Consider the following 19,000-nt stretch of genomic DNA (forward strand, 5'->3'; position numbering starts at 1 on the left):
TGTATTGAATTTATGTTGCTGTAAAGCATACCATTTTCTAAACTCTCATATACCTGTACTACTTTACACTGCACTGCATGCCTCATACTGTATATACTGCACCACCTGTCCATACTATATCACATTGCACTTTTCTGCTTCTTTGCACTTCTGGTTAGACATAAACTGCCTTTGTCTCTGTACTTGCACATTGACAATAAAGTTGAATCTAAACTCACACAGTATACAGTATGCTGCACCATCTTTACCATTTTGCTCAGAAACAGTCAGTGTGACTCAGGAGGTAGAGAGGTTCATCATATTGTCAATCATGCAGGAAGATGTTGTAAAATGCCATGTTAGTTTTTTGGATTGAGCTGGAACAGTATGCCATGTAGTATATTCCTCAGAAGTATCTTATTGTAAAAGTGCCACGTGTGTTGTATTTGTGTTGCAGGGGAATGGCTTCAACCCGAGCCCACTGGACATGAGCACCGTCCTTCTGTCCAGAGAGCTCCAGGTCAGCTGGGAGGCCTGCGGGCCGTAAAAGCACACACGTTTATGTCCAGCACTGGAATCAGCAGCCAGCACAGCCCCCCATAAATCACACACACCACATTCATCTGCAGGGGCGGCTGGACAACCACAACTTCTCAAACAAAGTGTGCTGTGTGTGTGTGTGTGTGTGTGTGTGTGTCTGTGTCTGTGTATGTGTGTCTGTTCTCTCGCAGATAGCCGTCTCATCTGGCAGATTGTTTGTTTGTGTGTGTGTGTGTGTGTGTGTGTGTGTGTGTGTGTGTGTGTGTGTGTGTGTGTGTGTGTGTGTGTGTGTGTGTGTGTGTGTGTGTGTGTGTGTGTGTGTGTGTGTGTGTTTTACTGGAGGGAAGAATAAAAAAAATTGATTTGGCTCTGTTATGTGGCTTATTGTAGGGTATGGTGGAGGTGGTGGCTGAAAACTACCACAACATCTGGGCCAAGAAGAAAAAAAGTGACCTGGGAAGCAGGGGTGAGTATGGGCAGATAGACAACCAGAGAGACAGACAGGTAGATGAACAGACAGTAAGTAAGGAGAGACAATGAGCTAGATTTATATGCGTGTCCATACATGAGTGACAGAAAAACATGCACATCCATCAGGACTGTAGCATAAACAGGAAGTAGGGAATAACAGATAAAGCAAACTAACAGCAAAGATAAGCATTCAGACAGACAGACAGGGAAACAGACCCCGAGATATATGGAGATAAGCAAAGGCATAGGCAAATTCAGACACACACAGACACACACACACACAGTAGTGTCCATGTCTCGCATCCTCTGAGATGCCATTCAGAGAGATAGAGGCTGAGGGAGCCAGGTAAGCAGACATAGCAAGAGAGACAGACAGACAGACAGAGAGGGAAGTGTCATGTGACCCTCTACGGCGAAACCAGTTGCATTGTTCAAATTTTCAAAATTATAGTTATTACGTTTTCACAAAAGGGCATAATCAACCTTCAAAACGATACCTTTATCTAATGAATTGAACGTCATATTACTGAAATATAAACATTCAAAGGAGTTGAGTTCATCCTGTCATGCCAAGAGAGAAACGGAGAAATCTGCCTCTGAAGTTGACTGTCGACTCAACACTCACCTTGTAAGGTCGCAGCCACTTTACAATTTACGGTAGGCTACGTTGTATTAACAACAACACTGCTTGGTGGCTTTTAGGTCAATGCTTGGTGGTCGTCAATGAGTGCATTTACCGTAAATATTAGAGTAGAGGGGTAAAAACGAGACATTCTGCTGGAGTTCAATTTCTCACCTCAAGAAACTCACGTTTTTAGACTAGAAAACTTAAGTTTTTCAGCGAAATGTATTCACAGCCGTACAGTGTAGACCTCCCACTGTTACAAAACACACACAAATAAATCCACGATTTTATCACAAGTAACATAAAAGGTCATTTTTCTCGGAAACACCTGTTGTGACAAACGCCTGGTTTCGCCGTGGAGAGTCCCATATCTGGTGGCCTCTGAGAGACGGGTCAGCAGGGGTACAGCCACAGAGAGAGAGGGAGGGAAGCAGACAGGGAATCAGACAGACAGAGAAGTCAACAGATGGCGGGACACATCTCCATGCCCACTGTCCTTTGAGAGACGTCTCAGGAGTCCTATGGAGACAGCTGGGCCACGAGGCTCCTCAGACATGGTGAACCCATCATGAACTGTGGAAGCACTCCATAATGCCATCTGCTCCCTCAAGCCCCCCACACACACAGGCGCATGCGCAAATGCACAAACACACACACACACACACACACACACACTCACACAAACAAACAGGGATACACACGCACATGTGCTGGTACTCATAAAACCATGCATACCAACAGACAAACAGACACTTGTAGACATACTGTACTTGCTGATGAAAAAATATAATGTAAGACATGAAGACAGGGAGACAGTGAAGGAAGGAGAGAGTGAAAACACAAGGAAAGAGAGAGAGGCAGAGAGAGAATAAAGAGACGACAAACAGCAATGAAATTAGCTTTCACCCACCTCCCATAATTCTTGAGAGCAGATCTCTGGCTGATAAGATTATCGCTGTGCCTTATGCCATTTTAAGTAATTACGCCCAAGCAATGACACAGCTGTAACCTGAATCATGTTCATTCAGCACAGCCGCTAAATGAATTTCTGTCATTTTTATACATTTTGTACACGACTGCACAAATCCCTGCTGAGAATGTGTAATTATATAACCCTCCAATTAGTGTGTGTGTGTGTGTGTTTTGTTTGTTTGTGTGAGTGTACTTATGTGTTCTTTTTGTGTGTTTTTCTTGTGTGGCTGTTTGTGTGTGTGTGTGTGTGTGTGTGTGTGTGTGTGTGTGTGTGTGTGTGTGTGTGTGTGTGTGTGTGTGTGTGTGTGTGTGTGTGTGTGTGTGTGTGTGTGTGTGTGTGTGTTCAGGAGGGGGAACACACCCTCTGCTGGTGCCTTATGATACACTTACTGCAAAGGAGAAAGCCAAAGACCGAGAGAAAGCCCAGGACCTGTTCCGCTTCCTGCAGATCAATGGCTACTCCATCACCAGGTACGTGTGTGTGTGTGTGTGTGTGTGTGTGTGTGTGTGTGTGTGTGTGTGTGTGTGTGTGTGTGTGTGTGTGGATTTTATGTACTTGGGGAACTTAACTATTTTCTATCTGTCATGCTGTCTCTGTTTCTCTGCCCATCCATCTATGTATCTGTATGTGTGTGTGTGTCTTTGTCTCCCCCGTCAATGCCTCTGTGGTCCACAGGGGCTTGAAAGACATGGAGCAGGATAGCTCGTCCATGGAGAAGAGGTTTGCCTACAAGTTCGTCAAGAAGCTGCTCAAGTATGTGGACTCTGCACAGGAGTTCATTGCTCACCTCGGTACGATGACTCATCTCTCTACCACACAGTATTCTGTATTCAACCACCACACTCCACCATTCTAATTCTCCTGAGCATACTAAGGATCAACTCAGTCATTCCACTGGCCTTCAGGTCTCCACCACCCAGTATACTGGATGAGTTTATTTGGATTCCAGACTTTGCACACTGAGGGCCAGATGTACTAACGTTTTGTGCGCCCATTTTCATTTCCGTGTCATGCGTATTAATTCCTGGGAGGATCAGCTGAAATACTTCAAGTGTTTTTTTAAGTGAATTAGTAGAACTGCTAGGCCTACTGTCTGTCGTTGCTCATTGACATCTTTGATTCATGTATGATCGCTAAACTTTGATTCTTTTTAATCTTGCAATATTCAACTGCGCTTGTGGTTCAGCTCTGCACACGCAATTGGCGTCGTAGAGGGGGCGGGCTGTGATGAACGCTGTTAATGTCATGAAGTGACAGCTTCATTCCGCGCAATATAGCAAAGCACAGCACTCGCATTCTGCACATAGTACAAAAACACGGTATTAGTGCTTTCTTAGTACATCTGGCCCTGATTGTCCTGCTAAGTTGCTACCACTAGCCTTGATCTTTTCCCTAGACATACAGTAAGGGATAGCATCTCTGCATATGCACTCTGCACATGTGTACAGTAGATAACTCTTACCTCTATGGTCTATTATAGAGGCCATGGCCATGAGTGGGAAGATGGATAGATCACCTCATGAGCAAGAAATCAAGTTTTTTGCCAAGGTATAGTATCATCTGAATTCAAATAATGGCAAAAAATTCCTAATTCTAAAGATACTTTTTTCTATAGATGTCCTCTTTTATCAGTGTATGTCATATTTAACACTCCGCATCTCTTGCATATTTATTGTCCCATCAGTGTGTTTGTGTATGTGGGTGTCCAGCGCTTTCCTCACATGTGCTGTCCTGTGTCCTGCAGGTCCTCCTCCCGCTCATTGACCAGTACTTTAAGAACCACTGTTTCTACTTCCTGTCCTCCCCCAGTAAGAACCTCAGCAGCAGTGGCTACGCCTCCAACAAAGAGAAGGAGATGGTCACCAGGTGCCTACCCACTGCAAACGCCACTCACACAGGCTGCCATGCTCACTCAAAAACGCATTGATCTTCATTGTTTTGGATATTGTTTTTAACATTTTAATAGATATAATAGTGACATTATTGGGAATGTTCCTTTGTATCATATCTGACACAGGGGCCTTGTTGTGATGAACGTATACATGGTTAAGGACACATGTAAGGCAGGATAATGAGTTACACTACCTTGAACCTGTTTCAGCTGCTACTGGTCCTATGTTAAAATTGTGTTAAACTGAACTGAATTGAATTCAATTTCTATCTGTAACTGCTCTCCTCTGCTACCTCTATTTCTCCTCATGTCTTTCCTTTCCTACTCTTTTACCTTCTCTCTCTCTCTCCCTCTCTCTCTGTCTGTCTGCCCTCTTTCAGCCTATTCTGTAAACTGGCAGCTCTTGTCAGACACAGGATCTCTCTGTTTGGTAAGGCCCTCTCTTGCTCTCCTCTCCCTCTCTCAAGTACTACTTGTGTGTGCTGTGGCTTTGTGTCGCTGTGTTTGATTTATTTGAAGCCTCTCATTTTGTTTTTGTTTTTGTTTGTTTGTGTGTGTGTTTGTTTGTTTGCGTCCCCAGGTAGTGATGCGGCCACCATGGTTAGCTGTTTGCACATTCTGGCTCACACTCTGGACACCAGGTACAGTATTGCCTGAGAACACACTGAAGTCGATTACATTTTTATTTCTTCTCCGGATAGCAGAACACTAAAAAGATAAGTGTGGAATTGTAGCAATGCAGCAGTGTCTGGATTACGCTATCCCATGTGTTCATACGTTAATCGCAGAGCTTAACTACTTAGATAAGGCACTGTAGACACTGGCACATGAGGTCTTGAGTCAGGTCATGCATTTACATTTGTAATCACCAGCCCTTGCACATGATCAGATCCTAAAACAAATGTTTTGCTTTCAAAGAAGCACCAAATTGAGAGAATTTCTTAGAACTGAAGAGCAGAGAAGAATTAAGCCCCCACGCAGTCTCCTTTGATCATGATAATGCACGTCCAAATGATTCTCCAACAGAGGGGATTACGCAATCAGCATTGCCTTAGCGTTGCCTTAGCGTTGCCTTTTGTGCTTTTGCTGCGTGTGTGGAGAGAGCTCCCGCTGACGAGAACAAAGCTGTGGGCGCTTCCACTCCGTGCCGCCGGACCCTGAGCCCATTAGGACAAATGGCCTGTTTCAGACGCGGAGCTTTCAAGTGTGAGGGCATGGAGAGGGAGCCGCTGCTTTGTGTGGCAGACTGGCAGGCCGGCCGGCCCCTGTGGGCATAGTCTGGGCATCTCGTCTCTCTGACAGGGTTCATCGGATCAGACACATTCACCGTGTAATCCAGCACTGTCCTCACATAACCCCAAGAGTCATCTCCATTCACATCGCAATAACGATTGCTTTCACTTTCACTTCCTCCTCTCTCTCTCTCTCTCTCTCTCTCTCTCTCTCTCTCTCTCTCTCTCTCTCTCTCTCTCTCTCTCTCTCTCTCTCTCTCTCTCTCTCTCTCTCTCTCTCTCTATCTCTATCTCTCTCTCTCTCTCTTTGTCTCTCTCTCTGTCTGTCTCTCGCTGTCTCTCTTCCTCTCTCTGGCACACATTCACTATATCCTTCTCCCCCAATTTTCTTGTCATTCCATCTTTCCTCAAACGATTACATTCTCTTCTTTAATCTGTCTCCCATATATCGGTCTTTATATCTAGTGCTCTGTACTTTTATACTGTGTCTCCCTTTTCTTTCTCTTCATTCTTCCTCCACCTGGGTCCCTCACTTTCCTCCTCTTTTCTCCCCTCCTTCTTAGAACCGTGATGAAGTCGGGTTCTGAGTTAGTGAAGGCAGGCATGTGGACGTTCTTCGAGAATGCAGCAGAGGACCTGGAGAAGACGCTGGAGAACTTGAAGCTTGGGAAGTTCACCCACTCCCGTAGCCAGATGAAGGGTGTATCGCAGAACATCAACTACACCACGGTGGCCCTGCTGCCCATCCTCACCGCCCTGTTTGAGCACATCACCGAACACCACTTTGGAGTGGACCTCCTGTGTGAGTTGACCAACAGGCTGGAACACTGTCCTGCAACGCTCATCATAACACTGCCTTCCATCTCCTTTATGCTAATATGGATGATTGATCCTCATCCATGTTAGTCCAAAAACATGCCTATCCAGTTTGTTTATATCACCAAGCAACACCTCACAGTGAATTTGCTGGTGGTGTGCACCACACCATTGACCAGCTACATAATGTAGTAGCATAACATTCTTTAAATCATCATAACATTGAAGAATTGCAAAACCTTACGAAATGCCCCATACAGTAAATAGCTGAACCTTAAACCTTACACATGCTGATGGCCCACCATTAACTATTTTTGAGTGGACCATATATATGTTGGAAATAACAGAAGACTCACAGAACTGCACATGCAGTAAATTCACCATTTTGTATTTTTCCTGTATTAAATGAAATTAGTATCAAGAATGCCCTTGTGTTGTGTTTTGCAGTGGACGATGTCCAGGTGTCCTGTTATCGTATCCTGACCAGCCTGTACTCCCTGGGAACTGGCAAGAACATTTATGTTGAGAGGTATTTCAAGCCAGGAATATGGAATGTAGTTGAGTCATGTGAATCCTATGCTATACTGTAGAAGTTACAGTATATTTAATGTAGAAATGCTTCTGTGATGCATAAAGGTATATCTGCAGTATCTGGAACATTGTATGTGTGTGTGTGTGTGTGTGTGTGTGTGTGTGTGTGTGTGTGTTCCCCTGCAGACAGCTGCCCGCTCTGGGGGAGTGTTTGGCGACGCTGGCAGGAGCCATGCCTGTGGCCTTCCTGGAGCCGCAGCTGAACACACACAACCCCTGCTCTGTGTTCAACACCAAAACACCACGAGAGCGCGCCAGTGAGTGCCACTGATACACACAATATTTACAGTCTTACAGTAGAGGATTACATAGTCATGTACAATATTGACATTTTGATATCAGGTCCCACTGCAATTAGAGAACAATAGATTCCTTTGCACACAAGAGTGCACTTTATTTATGCTTTGTGTGTTGTGTGATGGAACTTGCATGGGTATCATGGGACTTGTTTTGTAGGTTTCCATAGAACATGACCTGCACATGAACATACAGTGTAATCCAATATTTGCCAATGGGATTTCTACTCCTATAGTGCATGAATCTCTACAGCGTAGTGTGTGGTTTTTAAATGTATGCCACATGGGTTATGCTCTACTGTAAATAGCCTTTGGCACTGTAGGCTTAATACTTAATTAGGCAATTAGTATGCTGAACATGTTACATAATTGCACGATTTGCTTACTTAGCCTAATGAAAGCATGACTTATGCAGGACAGTATGGCTTAATGTTCTTAATGTTCTTAAGGCTGTACATTTTAAAGTCTAGTATAGTGTGATGTGCTGTCTTTAAAAAGAAAGCCCTAATAGAGAAACCGGCAAAAGTCGCTTGATTCAAGACTGTAGTGGTAATTTATGTGCTACTTTGCAAACTATTGCTAGTACAAGTGCAGTGCCTTGCAGCCGTGCATGGCATGGCTTGCATGTGTGTCAATGGGTCAGTGTATGAAGCCGCTTGGAGAGCTTCCCTCAGATGAGTAGAAAAGCTCTATATGGGATGCAGTCCATGTATTATTTCCCATTACCCACTATCAATGAGAAATGGCTTGGCCTCTGTCCTCAGTCCTGGGGATGCCGGACACTGTGGAGGACATGTGCTCAGAGATCCCACGTCTGGGCGGCCTGATGAAGGACATCAATGATCTGTCGGAGTCGGGGGCGCGCTACACAGAGATGCCCCACGTCATCGAGGTGGTACTGCCCATGCTGTGCAACTACCTGTCCTACTGGTGGGAGCGCGGGCCGGAGAACCAGGCCGCCACCCTCAAGAGTGGCGCAGGACCCATCTGCTGTGCCACCGTCACCTCAGAGCACCTGAGCGTCATCCTGGGCAACATCCTCAAGATCCTCAACAGCAACCTGGGCATCGATGAGGCCTCATGGATGAAGAGGATCGCAGGTGGGCAAAAAGATGATTGTGTTGAGGAGCCAAAGAGCATCCCACACCATGTGCAGCCGTGGCCTACTGGTTAGGGCTTTGGGCTTGTAAACAAAGGGTTGCCGGTTCAATCCCCGACCAGTAGGAAAAATATGGGCAGGGGAAGTGCTTGATCACTGCTCTCCCATGCCCACATCCACGTCTGAAGTGCCCTTGAGCAAGGCACCTACTGTAACTCCTCACTGCTCCCCGAGTGCCACCAGAGCAGGCAATGCACCAGGTTATGCTGTGTGCTATGTGTGTTTCACTAATTCACAGATTGGCATAAATGCAGAGACTAAATTTCCCTCATGGGCTCAAAAGAAAATATATCCTTATACTTACTTATACTATGTGTATAGGCCCAGTAACCACAAAGGACTCAGGCCCGCGTCAAGCCTGAGTTCATTTCCCACACCAACTCCCCATCTCTCTCCTCCAGTCACGATTTCCATGTGCCCTTCACTTTGTTTTGGGTCAAAAAAGAAAGTACAAAAGCAAGGTGGTGTTACAGGTAGTGGGCCAGCAATTTGGGTGAAAGGTTGTCAATATTTGAACTAAACAGTCATTCTGATTGCACCTCTCTTTTCTGTGATCCTGCAGCTAGATGGAATTGTTTGTTGCACTGTGTGAGTTATGAAGTTTCCCTCCTATTTACATCGCTGGGAGCAATTTGTTGTATTTGACAAAAAGTGCACTGGAGTAGAATCACAAACTCTACAATTAGGAGCCTTTGTGCAGCCCTCAGGCCTCTCTCAGTCAATACCCTCACTACACATACACACACACACACACACTCGCGCACGTACGCACAAACTCACACACACACTTCAACAGGCATGCTCACATAACCAATTAACTACATCCAGGCCCACCCTGCTCATGCTCTGACTGCAAGTGCTTGCCTGAGGGGGGCCCAGGGGATCAGAACATGAGCTCCATAGGCTGAATATTAATGTTTACACTCACCCACTCACCCACTACAACCCTGACTGGGCCCTTTTTGCACATTTTCTATAAGTCTGCAATTCTGCAGACTCTATCAAAGTAAGTTACTAATGGGGGAATCCTGGAAGCATTAAACTGCCATAAATTGGAGACAAAAATAGCATGCATTTGTTTTTAGTGTTAAGTTAAGACAAGTTAAGTTAATGTGATGTGTCACAGTTTTCTTGCAGTTAAAGCCTTTTCAAGCCCTCACAGTTCCTCAGGCTCAGTCACTTAGCAGATGTCATGCCTGTGGAGGTTCAGGGCTCTGACCGTAGCAAGTACAATGAGATTCAGACAGGGGATGTACAGTAGGTGGAGTGTGCCAGTTATGGACCAGTTGTATACCATTGGTGAGACTTGACTCAGGCTCTTGGTCATAACAGTGAGTTATCCATTCCATGAACATAATAATGGCTTGCCATGATCCTTTTTCAGTGACATGTCGTGGATGAGAACGAGGCCAGGTGAGGTCAAACTCATAAAGATGAGCTGAAGCAGTTGACTGGGCCATATGCATTGTTGGGGTCATTGGTAGTTAGGGACATATTTAATGACTATACAAGGTCAAAGTGTTGCCTTACTATAAACATGTCATAGCATTTATTTGGGATGGTGGTCATCCTGGCTCCTAAAAAGGACAGTGTTGTGAGATCCTGGATGCTGCCTCTGAACAAGGCACTTAACCCCTTGTTGTTTCGCTAGAGCAGCAGTCATAATAAATATTGTGCCACAATTATTGGCAGCCCTAGACATTATGTAACTTCTCTCCCTCAGTGATCAACATGGCCTGTGTGGTTATACTGTACTCTGGCTAGTAAAAACTCCATGCAGGTTTTCCTCCTCTCTTCCTCCATCAGGTGTCTCTCCTCAGGGGTGTCAGCCGTGCCCACGCACCTGCCTGTGCTGTGGGCTTCCCTGTACTACTACTCTAGGCTGCTGTTTGTGCCAGGCCCATTTCATGCGAGGTCTCACTCCGTCTCCATCACCGTGCAGCAGGGATGAGCTCTTACCACCTTCATTTTTGTCACCTGTTCATTTTGAAGTGTCTAATAAGACTGAACAGATTGTAGGAATTCACTGAAGATTTTGCTTTTCACATTTTGGAATGGAATCTTCAGCGTCAGCGAATCTTGACCTTTTTGTCCAAAGTGTTGTACAACCAACCAAACAAGCATCAAGCAGCAAGCAAGCGTCACTAGTGCGCTTTTCATAGCAATGTTCTGATGTTATATTGACTCATTATCCCATCCAAATATGAAAGGTTGTAGTTGTAGGTATGTAAGAGAGTCCTCACACACAGTAGACATCTGAGAGTCAGAGCTGGGGATGTTTGTGTCACTTTCACATTTGAGTCAAATAATACCTCAAGGGATCATATTCCACTGCAGCTAGTCAGAAAATAGCAGAAGGAGAGTGAGGAGAACGCCTCTTTTCAGCCAGGCATGAGGGATTTATTCCACTCAATAGCCAGAGGATCATTTTGAACTCTCTCATTCACAGCATGTATCAATCTGACTCACTGACACTAAAGAGGACATGGTGGTGTCTCCAGTGAAATATTGCCATCTGTAAATAGAGGATACCTTAATGGGAACATTATGAGGGCATGCAATTAATGTGCTTGTGCTGTTGTCCTTGTTGAAGTCACATTCACTAGTGTTCTCCAAATGGTGTTTTTCAAGTATCCCCTGACCCTCTGATATTGTCTTTGGCCCATGGGAGTACACTAAGTACCCTCTCAGTACAATGTAATACCATGTTATTGCTTCTTTGGCATGGGATGCACAAGAAGAGGCATATGTGGGGTGGTGGGGGGGGGGGTATGGGGATTGCATAAGAAGCAGATGTTTAGGAGATTCTTTGTGAATGTGAAGGACACTCTGTGACCTTGCTCATCCATTTGGCATAATGCAGCTCCTGTACTGGACAATAGGAGGGAGTCAAGTGTTCAAAGAAATGTGCATTACATTCATCAGATGGGGATATTGATGTCATTGATATAATGAAATTAAAATGGGTACTTTCCAAAAATGAACTTACTGTACACAAAAATAGGCACTAACAACAGACAAACCACCTTGTGTTTTGTCAGTGTACGCCCAGCCCATCATCAGCAAGGCGCGTGCAGACCTCTTGAAGACCCACTTCCTGCCCACGCTGGACAAGCTGAAGAAGAAGACGGTGAAGGTGGTGACCGAGGAGGAGCTTCTGAAGGCTGACAGCAAGGGGGACACCCAGGAGGCCGAGCTGCTCATCCTGGATGAGTTTGCTGTACTGTGCCGTGACCTCTATGCTTTCTACCCCATGCTCATACGTTATGTGGACAACAACAGGTAACACACATGCACTCTGGGAAACTGAGTTATTGAGACTGATAGTCTCATTGTATGTTGATAGCAGTAGAGATCATGATGCTTTGTTGGTAAAGCAAGAGATTAAACAAAATACCTAAGAATCCTATTTGTTCTCCAACACCCTAAACATACCATCTGACTATGATTCTGCATTCTACATTCTGATTTAGCAAAACATTATGGCTATGGTTATAGTTATTTAGCCGATGCCTTTGTCCATTATACATCATAATCAATAGTGTTTGGCTCCAGAAAGTCATGGACTTTTGGATGAGCCTGTGTCCTCAATGAGAGCATTGGACTGTCCTCAATAAGATCAATGAGATCACACTTTTACTTCAGATCCAGATGGCTGAAGGAGCCGGATGCAGACTCCAACGAGCTCTTTAGGATGGTGGCTGAGATCTTTATTCTCTGGTGCAAATCACATGTAAGAGTTTCATTTTTGAGGTGTGTGTGTGTGTGTGTGTGTGTGCGTGTGTGCGTGTGCACGTACACACGCATGCATGTGCCCAGAATATTATTTTAATTTCAACAACATTTTAATTAAAATGATAGCCGTGACCATATGTTCTCTCTCTGTCTGCAGAATTTCAAACGGGAGGAGCAAAACTTTGTGGTGCAGAATGAGATCAACAACCTCTCGTTCCTCACGGGTGACAGCAAAACTAAGATGTCAAAGGTAGGGAAGGGACCTGGGGACATTTCCCAAATTAAAGGATGCTTGACAAATCAAGACTGTCCTGATGAGACACATCTGGCTCCTCTCCCCCTGGGCTACCTAGCAACAGCTGGGACAGAATCCGAAATGGCCAATAAGGGACTCTGTGAATATACGAACATATTATTGGGGACCGTAGGTATTTTTGAATGTTTCATGAGAAAGACCATTACACTTAGAGTCCTTAATCTTTTCTGTCTTGGACTGTCTGGATTTCAATTGGTCTGTCAGAACAAAGTATTGCTTCTTTCTCCTTTCACCTCAACCACCTCCCCCCCCTCTCTCTCTCTCTGTCTGTCTCTCTCTCTCTGTGCTTTTCTGTCCCCCGTTTCTTTTTCCTTGGTTTTCCTCAGGCTGTTGTTGTTGCCTGCAACCTCAGTGTACCTTATTCTGGCCCCTCTCTGTCGTATGTCAGCACTTCTCAGACAGGCATTATTATAGCATTGCTCTTTCTGCAGTGGCAGGCAATTCTCTATCTCCTTTCTCTCCTTTCTCTATGTGTTATGCTCTCTCTCACTCTTCCTTTTTTTCTCCCTCTTCCTCTGCATCAACTGCCTCAGGGCAAACTCCAGCCATCCCCACACATAAACATGTCCAACTCCAGTTATTACCTCTATAAAGCATACATCTTTTTTCTCTTTTGGTTGAAGTATCAACAAGCACACCTTTGCCCCTGCACCTGGAAAATAGACTATCCATCCTATTGTCACTTTGTAAAATGGTCCCTTCATGCTCATGATATTCTAGTAACATTTTGAATTCTATTACCCATTGAATTCTAAATCCCATGAGAGGCTTTTTAATTATTATTTTGTATTGTATTATTTTATTTTTTTCACTTTTATTGAATAGGCAGCCCTAAGTTACGCTAAAGCTGCTAACTTTACTAAGAGTTCCAGAGATATATTGTGAAGGTATATTTCTGTTGACTTCATGCATTGAGACGTGTCTGACCTCTGCTCTCTCCCTTTCACAGTCCTTTCTGGGAAAGGTCCACAGTGAGAGTGTACGCAGTGTGTGTTTATTGTTGACTGTACTGTATGAGTTGTGTTGGTCGGTAGTGAGTGTTAGGGACTGTGTGTGTGTCTCTGTGAGTGTGTGTGTGTAGACAGTGAGTGTAGATGTCTGTTTGTTTATGGTCTGTAACTGAAAAGCTCAAGGTGCTGTGTGTAGCTGAGCAGGTCACACCCTGAACACAACTGACGTCGTAGTTTTTAGTTATTTGAGAAAATAACACCTCTAGAACTTAATATGTAATGTCTCAACTCAAACATATAGCTTCCCCTATAGCTTCAGCGTGTATCAATCGGTCAGTCTGCCTTTTTATGTGCATGATCGCGAGGCTGGAGACTTTCTGTTTAACAAACTTGCATGCGTGGTTTTTCCACTCGGAGGCGCTAGGGGGAAGCGAGACAGCCGTCATTCAATAAAAAGGAATAAGTCAAATAACCATTCAAATGCCCCCGAAGCTGCCTAGTTAAGGTAAATTAAGCAAAAAAAACCTGCATAGTTCACCTTTAACATAGTTGTTTTATAACATAGATAAGTAAAAAAAAAAAAAAAAATCTGAATCTGAAGATCTTTGTCATTTGTAATTACTTTTTTCCCCCACTGGTGGGGAAGAGAAGCTCTAGGTTAGAGGGGAAGAGCAGGTGTTCCGTGTGTTCAGTAGTCAAAGGGAAGATGCTCAGTTGCTATTGGCACCTCAAGCTGCTCTCACAGCCCCAGAGTCTAGTTCTGGGCTAAGACATGTCCTGTCACATGGAATCTCTCCAGTGAATACCAGACTTAATCCACCACTAGACTTTATCTTCAGTCAACCTTTGTTTATGATTGGTCGTTGTGTTTGGGGACTCTAGTGTGTGTGTGTGTGTGTGTGCGTGTGTGTGTGTCTTTGTCTTTGTCTTTGTCAACTCAATGAACTCTTTCAGCTGTGTTTTTGTGCGTAATAATATGTTTGACATTGTGTATGATCTGTGAATGGCGATGGTGATGTTACCGGTGTCCCTAAACTGTTGTGTTAGCTTGACACTACTTGTGACTGTGCTCTGTCTGATATGCGTATGCTTTGTTTGAAGATGTGTGCAACCGAGATATGCTGTGTGTTTTAACTGTGGTTGATGTCTACGAGCCGTGCAGCACCTGTGTGTGAGTTATGTTGGAGGCGTCTTTCAGAAGTCTCTAAGATGTCGTTGAGGCATCTTTGAGATGTTTTTTGGAGACGTGCTTAAGACATGCTTTAGATTTTATGCCACCTTCCTGCGTGCCCAGTTGTGTATGTGTGGGACGAGGGCCATAGAGTGTATCCTCTTACAGACACAAATCACCAGTAATCATAAGCCCATCCATCACAGTCTTTGTCATGGCAACACCATCCCATCTCCATGGGGATAGAGGGCAGCTGCAGCCATTCCATTTTTGCATAATGAAAAACCATAGGGACCGACGACGGGTCACTTTCTATGTGGCGTGTGCTGCAGGTCATGGATCATCAGTGTGTGTTGTGCTCAGTCCAAGCCTGTTGCAGGCTTCGTTTCTGTGTTTGTATTGAGTCCTGGTTCCTTCACAGTGTAAAAGCGTGTACACATGTGTATGTACCGTACTGTATGTGTTGGAGCAAAGCCAGCTGCTTCAGTGTGTCCTTCCCCATTGCATCTCTTGTCTGTGAAGTCTCTGTGTGCTCTTCTGACAGAGGCTAACTGGTTGCCTGAAAGCTGCTGGCAAGTGATCTGGCTTTGCTGACTCAAACATTTAGCGTTATTCCACTCCAGCAGGACATTGCCCTCAAGATAACAGCTAAAGAATGAGATTAGCACCACAAACATGGGAGGAAATGCTACAGAAAATCCCACACTAATGTAGTGGGGACCATTTTCTAAAATGGCCCTGTCACACGTTAGACTTGTGAGTTAAGGGTGTAGGCGATCTCTTCACAGTGCTGTGAAGCGGCTGAATTGGCCCACTTCAATTACACCTGCCATCACAAAGCACTTCTATTGATTTGAGGCATCAGTATGGACTCCTCCTCAAAGTTAAAAAACAGGACTAGTATTTGTGGAGAAATGCTCAAACATCATTCCACTGAAGACTGCACAATGTGGCAAAAACCAATCAGTTTGCTCCCCTGTCACTGTGAGTGTGACCTCTAGGGTGCTGACCTTTCCCTGTTGACTGTCCCCCTGCAGTCTGGAGGTCAGGACCAGGAGCGCAAGCACAAGAAGCGGCGGGGCGAGTTCTACTCCATCCAGACCTCCCTGATCGTGGCTGCCCTCAAGAAGATGCTGCCCATCGGCCTCAACATGTGCACGCCTGGTGACCAGGAGCTCATCTCACTGGCCAAGACCAGATACAGCCTGGTGAGTGTGTGTGTGTGTGTGTGTGTGTGTGTGTGTGTGTTTGTGTGTGGGTGTGTGGGGTGGAGGCCAGTTGGCCAGTTGCCACTTCCATGGCCAGTTGGCACTCAACTGGCCATGAAAGTCTGACTTATACAGTATTAGGCCTTAGTTATACTCCTTTGCAAACATGTCACCTTGCAGACCAGACCCTTGCATAATTCCTTCTGATGGACGTGAGATGTGCCACCCCTCTGTTTAGTTGCTATCAGGGGTTGTCTATTGTGGCTGGTAGAGACCATGGAGAGCTCAGGCAGTGATGGGGCTCTGGCCCGGGTCTGGTGTAGTGCCACTGTGGAGCTGCAGGGTGGTGAGAACAGCTAGGATGGCCCAGCCGTAGGAAGAGAGGGTTGCCACACTCTTTGATGTCGCCACTACACGATCAAAAGTCCCAAAAAACCTGCGCTGAATAGCTGAATCGCAGGAGGGTGGGATGGATTTCTGGAGGCTGGAGGGTGGAATAAATTACACTAACTCTTTGACTACTGACCAAGAGATTGGCCGTTTGAAGTTCCAAAACCCCCATAACCCTGAAACTGGCGTGGCAAGTGCTGCCATTTTTTTCCCTCGGTCTCTTATGGGAGTGTTGCCACTCTGTTTTCTCTACTGCTCTGGGATGGCCTAATGCCATCGTTGTTTCTCTACAGAAAGACACGGATGACGAGGTCAAGGATCACATACGACACAACCTCCACCTGCAGGAGAAGGTGATTTTGTTCTCCATTTGTTTTATGTTTAAGTTTAATGTTTATATGGAACATGTCTAAAATGATTGTGTCAGTTTTAAATTTTTTCCCCGCACTTTTGTCTTCTGTGTACACATAAACATACATGCACGCACGCATGCACACACTCACACAGTCAGAGGACCCGGCAGTCAGGTGGCAGCTGAACCTTTACAAGGACGTGGTGGTCAGGAACGAGGGGCCTCCTGACCCGGAGCGGACGGTTGCCCGTGTCCAGGGCCTGTCTGCAGCTGTCTTTCACCTGGAGCAGGTTTGATTAGCCCATTCATGCCCTGACACCCTATAATAATCCAGCCAAGCAATGCAGATTGTATCAGTGTCACCATGTCATGGATCTGTCCTGAGAATGAATAGCTTATCGTTGGGTTGTCACATATCACACTTTTGTGCTGTCATCTTTAATTCTTTGTGTGTCATGGACAATTGGACATGTGGCATTACTGCCTTGCCATGAATCCTCTGTGACGATGGACATTCAATAACTCTGTGCCCTTTCTTGAAAGCCATCTTTGTTAGAAATTGTGTGTCAACACACAGCTCCATATCAAACTCTCTCCTCTCTCTCTCTCCCTCTCTCTCTCTCTCTCTTCCTCTCTGTGTTTCCTCCACACACATTCACCCCCACACACTCACTCACACTCACACACATACGCTCACTCACTCATCCATTCATTCACACACACACACACACACACACACACACATACACTAACACACACAAACATGCACGCAGGTGGAGCAGCCACTGAGGTCTAAGAAGTGTGTATGGCAGAAGCTCCTCTCTAAGCAGCGCAAGCGTGCGGTGGTGGCCTGCTTCCGTATGGCTCCCCTCTACAACCTGCCCAGGTACACATCCTCTGCTCTCAGCCCTCTCTTCTAGTCCCCTCTGCTCTCCTCTCCTTTCTTCCCTTTTCCTCTCCTCCGCTCTCCTCTCCTTTCCTCTCATTTCCTCCCTTTTCCTCTCTTCTCCTCCCCTCTGTTCTCTTTTCTTCCCTTTTCTTCTCCTTGTTTCTCTGTCTCCTCAGCACTCTTGTTCTTTCATTGCTCTTCTCACTGTTCTCTTCTCCTCTCCAAACCTCACTTCACCTCTCCGCTTCTTTGCTCTCCTCTTCTCTATTCTTCTTCTCTTCTCTCCATGTATGTGTTTTCTCCTCTGTGCTATCTGCTCTCTTCACTTTGTTTCTACCATCCCTTCTTTGCTCTCCTTTCCTACTCTTCCATGTCGCTTCCCTCCTTTCTCTAATCATCTTTTATCTCCTCCTCTTCTCTTCTCTTCTTAGCTCCTCTCATCCTCTCTCCATGGCTCTGTTCTCTACCAAGAGCCTACTTATGTCTCAAACTCATTTAGCAGATAGTGCAATCCCATCATTTGACTGGGCCCACCATGACAGCTCGGAAATGATGTGTGCAACTTCACACAGAGAGAGGGAGCAAGAGCACGAGAGAGAAAAGTGATTTTCCAAACTCAGACAGAGAGTTGCCCGAAGGTCTTTGATAGGCTTAGACTGTAATTAAGTGTTCTTATTTGAGAGGCAGTCATTTGTCTATTTCAGGTCTGTCTGTGTCTTCAGGCTGGTAGCAAGCATGCACTAGGTATGCATTCACACATGCGTACACACACACACACACACACACACACACACTCCATCCGTTTCTCTCTGTGGGGGTGTGTCCCAGTGTTACTGCCACACTTCCTGATACCCACCATCTGTACAACAAATGCATCCACACACACACACACACACACACACACACACACACACACACACACACACACACACACACACACGCACACACACACGCACATCCACACACACACACACACACACACACACACACACACACACACACACACGCGCACACACACAACACACACACACACACACACACACACCACACATCCACGCACACCACACACACACACACACACAGCCACATATACCCACAGCTAGTATTAAATCCACGCCCACCCAGTGTAAATGCCACACCTCTCTCACACTTCTCGCCAGGACAACAAATGCCTCCCTTTGGCCGCCTCTCCAGCCAGTAGAGAAGGGACAACAGCAATTTCACACCCTATTGCCCGCTAACAATCTCAGCCCTCCTCCCTGCAGCACAGGCCATAACAGAGAGAGAGAGGGAGGAGGAAAATAATGAAGAGTCTGTCCTTCAGTTTCCTTAGCCCAGCCATTCCATCACATACCACTGGATTGGGCTGACTCTTCCTAGCATAGGAAATGTGGCATGTGAGAGTAGCCATGTGGA

At 45.5% G+C, this 19,000-nt stretch overlaps 1 protein-coding gene across 1 annotated transcript in view; it reads left to right on the top strand.

Moving 5' to 3' along the window:
- LOC134067936 (ryanodine receptor 3-like) overlaps positions 1-19,000 on the top strand; it is a 172,133-nt gene that overhangs the window by 119,868 nt on the left and 33,265 nt on the right. The window contains exons 56-74 of the mRNA XM_062523424.1: positions 437-499; positions 910-985; positions 2,935-3,058; positions 3,264-3,379; positions 4,069-4,136; positions 4,333-4,454; positions 4,860-4,909; positions 5,060-5,120; positions 6,275-6,513; positions 6,975-7,056; positions 7,245-7,375; positions 8,179-8,514; positions 11,615-11,855; positions 12,219-12,306; positions 12,466-12,558; positions 15,783-15,953; positions 16,637-16,696; positions 16,851-16,985; positions 17,469-17,581. Of these exons, the coding sequence (XP_062379408.1) occupies positions 437-499; positions 910-985; positions 2,935-3,058; positions 3,264-3,379; positions 4,069-4,136; positions 4,333-4,454; positions 4,860-4,909; positions 5,060-5,120; positions 6,275-6,513; positions 6,975-7,056; positions 7,245-7,375; positions 8,179-8,514; positions 11,615-11,855; positions 12,219-12,306; positions 12,466-12,558; positions 15,783-15,953; positions 16,637-16,696; positions 16,851-16,985; positions 17,469-17,581 (2,369 nt within the window). The remainder of the gene's footprint in view (positions 1-436; positions 500-909; positions 986-2,934; positions 3,059-3,263; positions 3,380-4,068; positions 4,137-4,332; positions 4,455-4,859; positions 4,910-5,059; positions 5,121-6,274; positions 6,514-6,974; positions 7,057-7,244; positions 7,376-8,178; positions 8,515-11,614; positions 11,856-12,218; positions 12,307-12,465; positions 12,559-15,782; positions 15,954-16,636; positions 16,697-16,850; positions 16,986-17,468; positions 17,582-19,000) is intronic.

Source organism: Sardina pilchardus, chromosome 20 (assembly GCF_963854185.1).
Source record: "Sardina pilchardus chromosome 20, fSarPil1.1, whole genome shotgun sequence".
NCBI classification, from domain to species: domain Eukaryota; kingdom Metazoa; phylum Chordata; class Actinopteri; order Clupeiformes; family Clupeidae; genus Sardina; species Sardina pilchardus.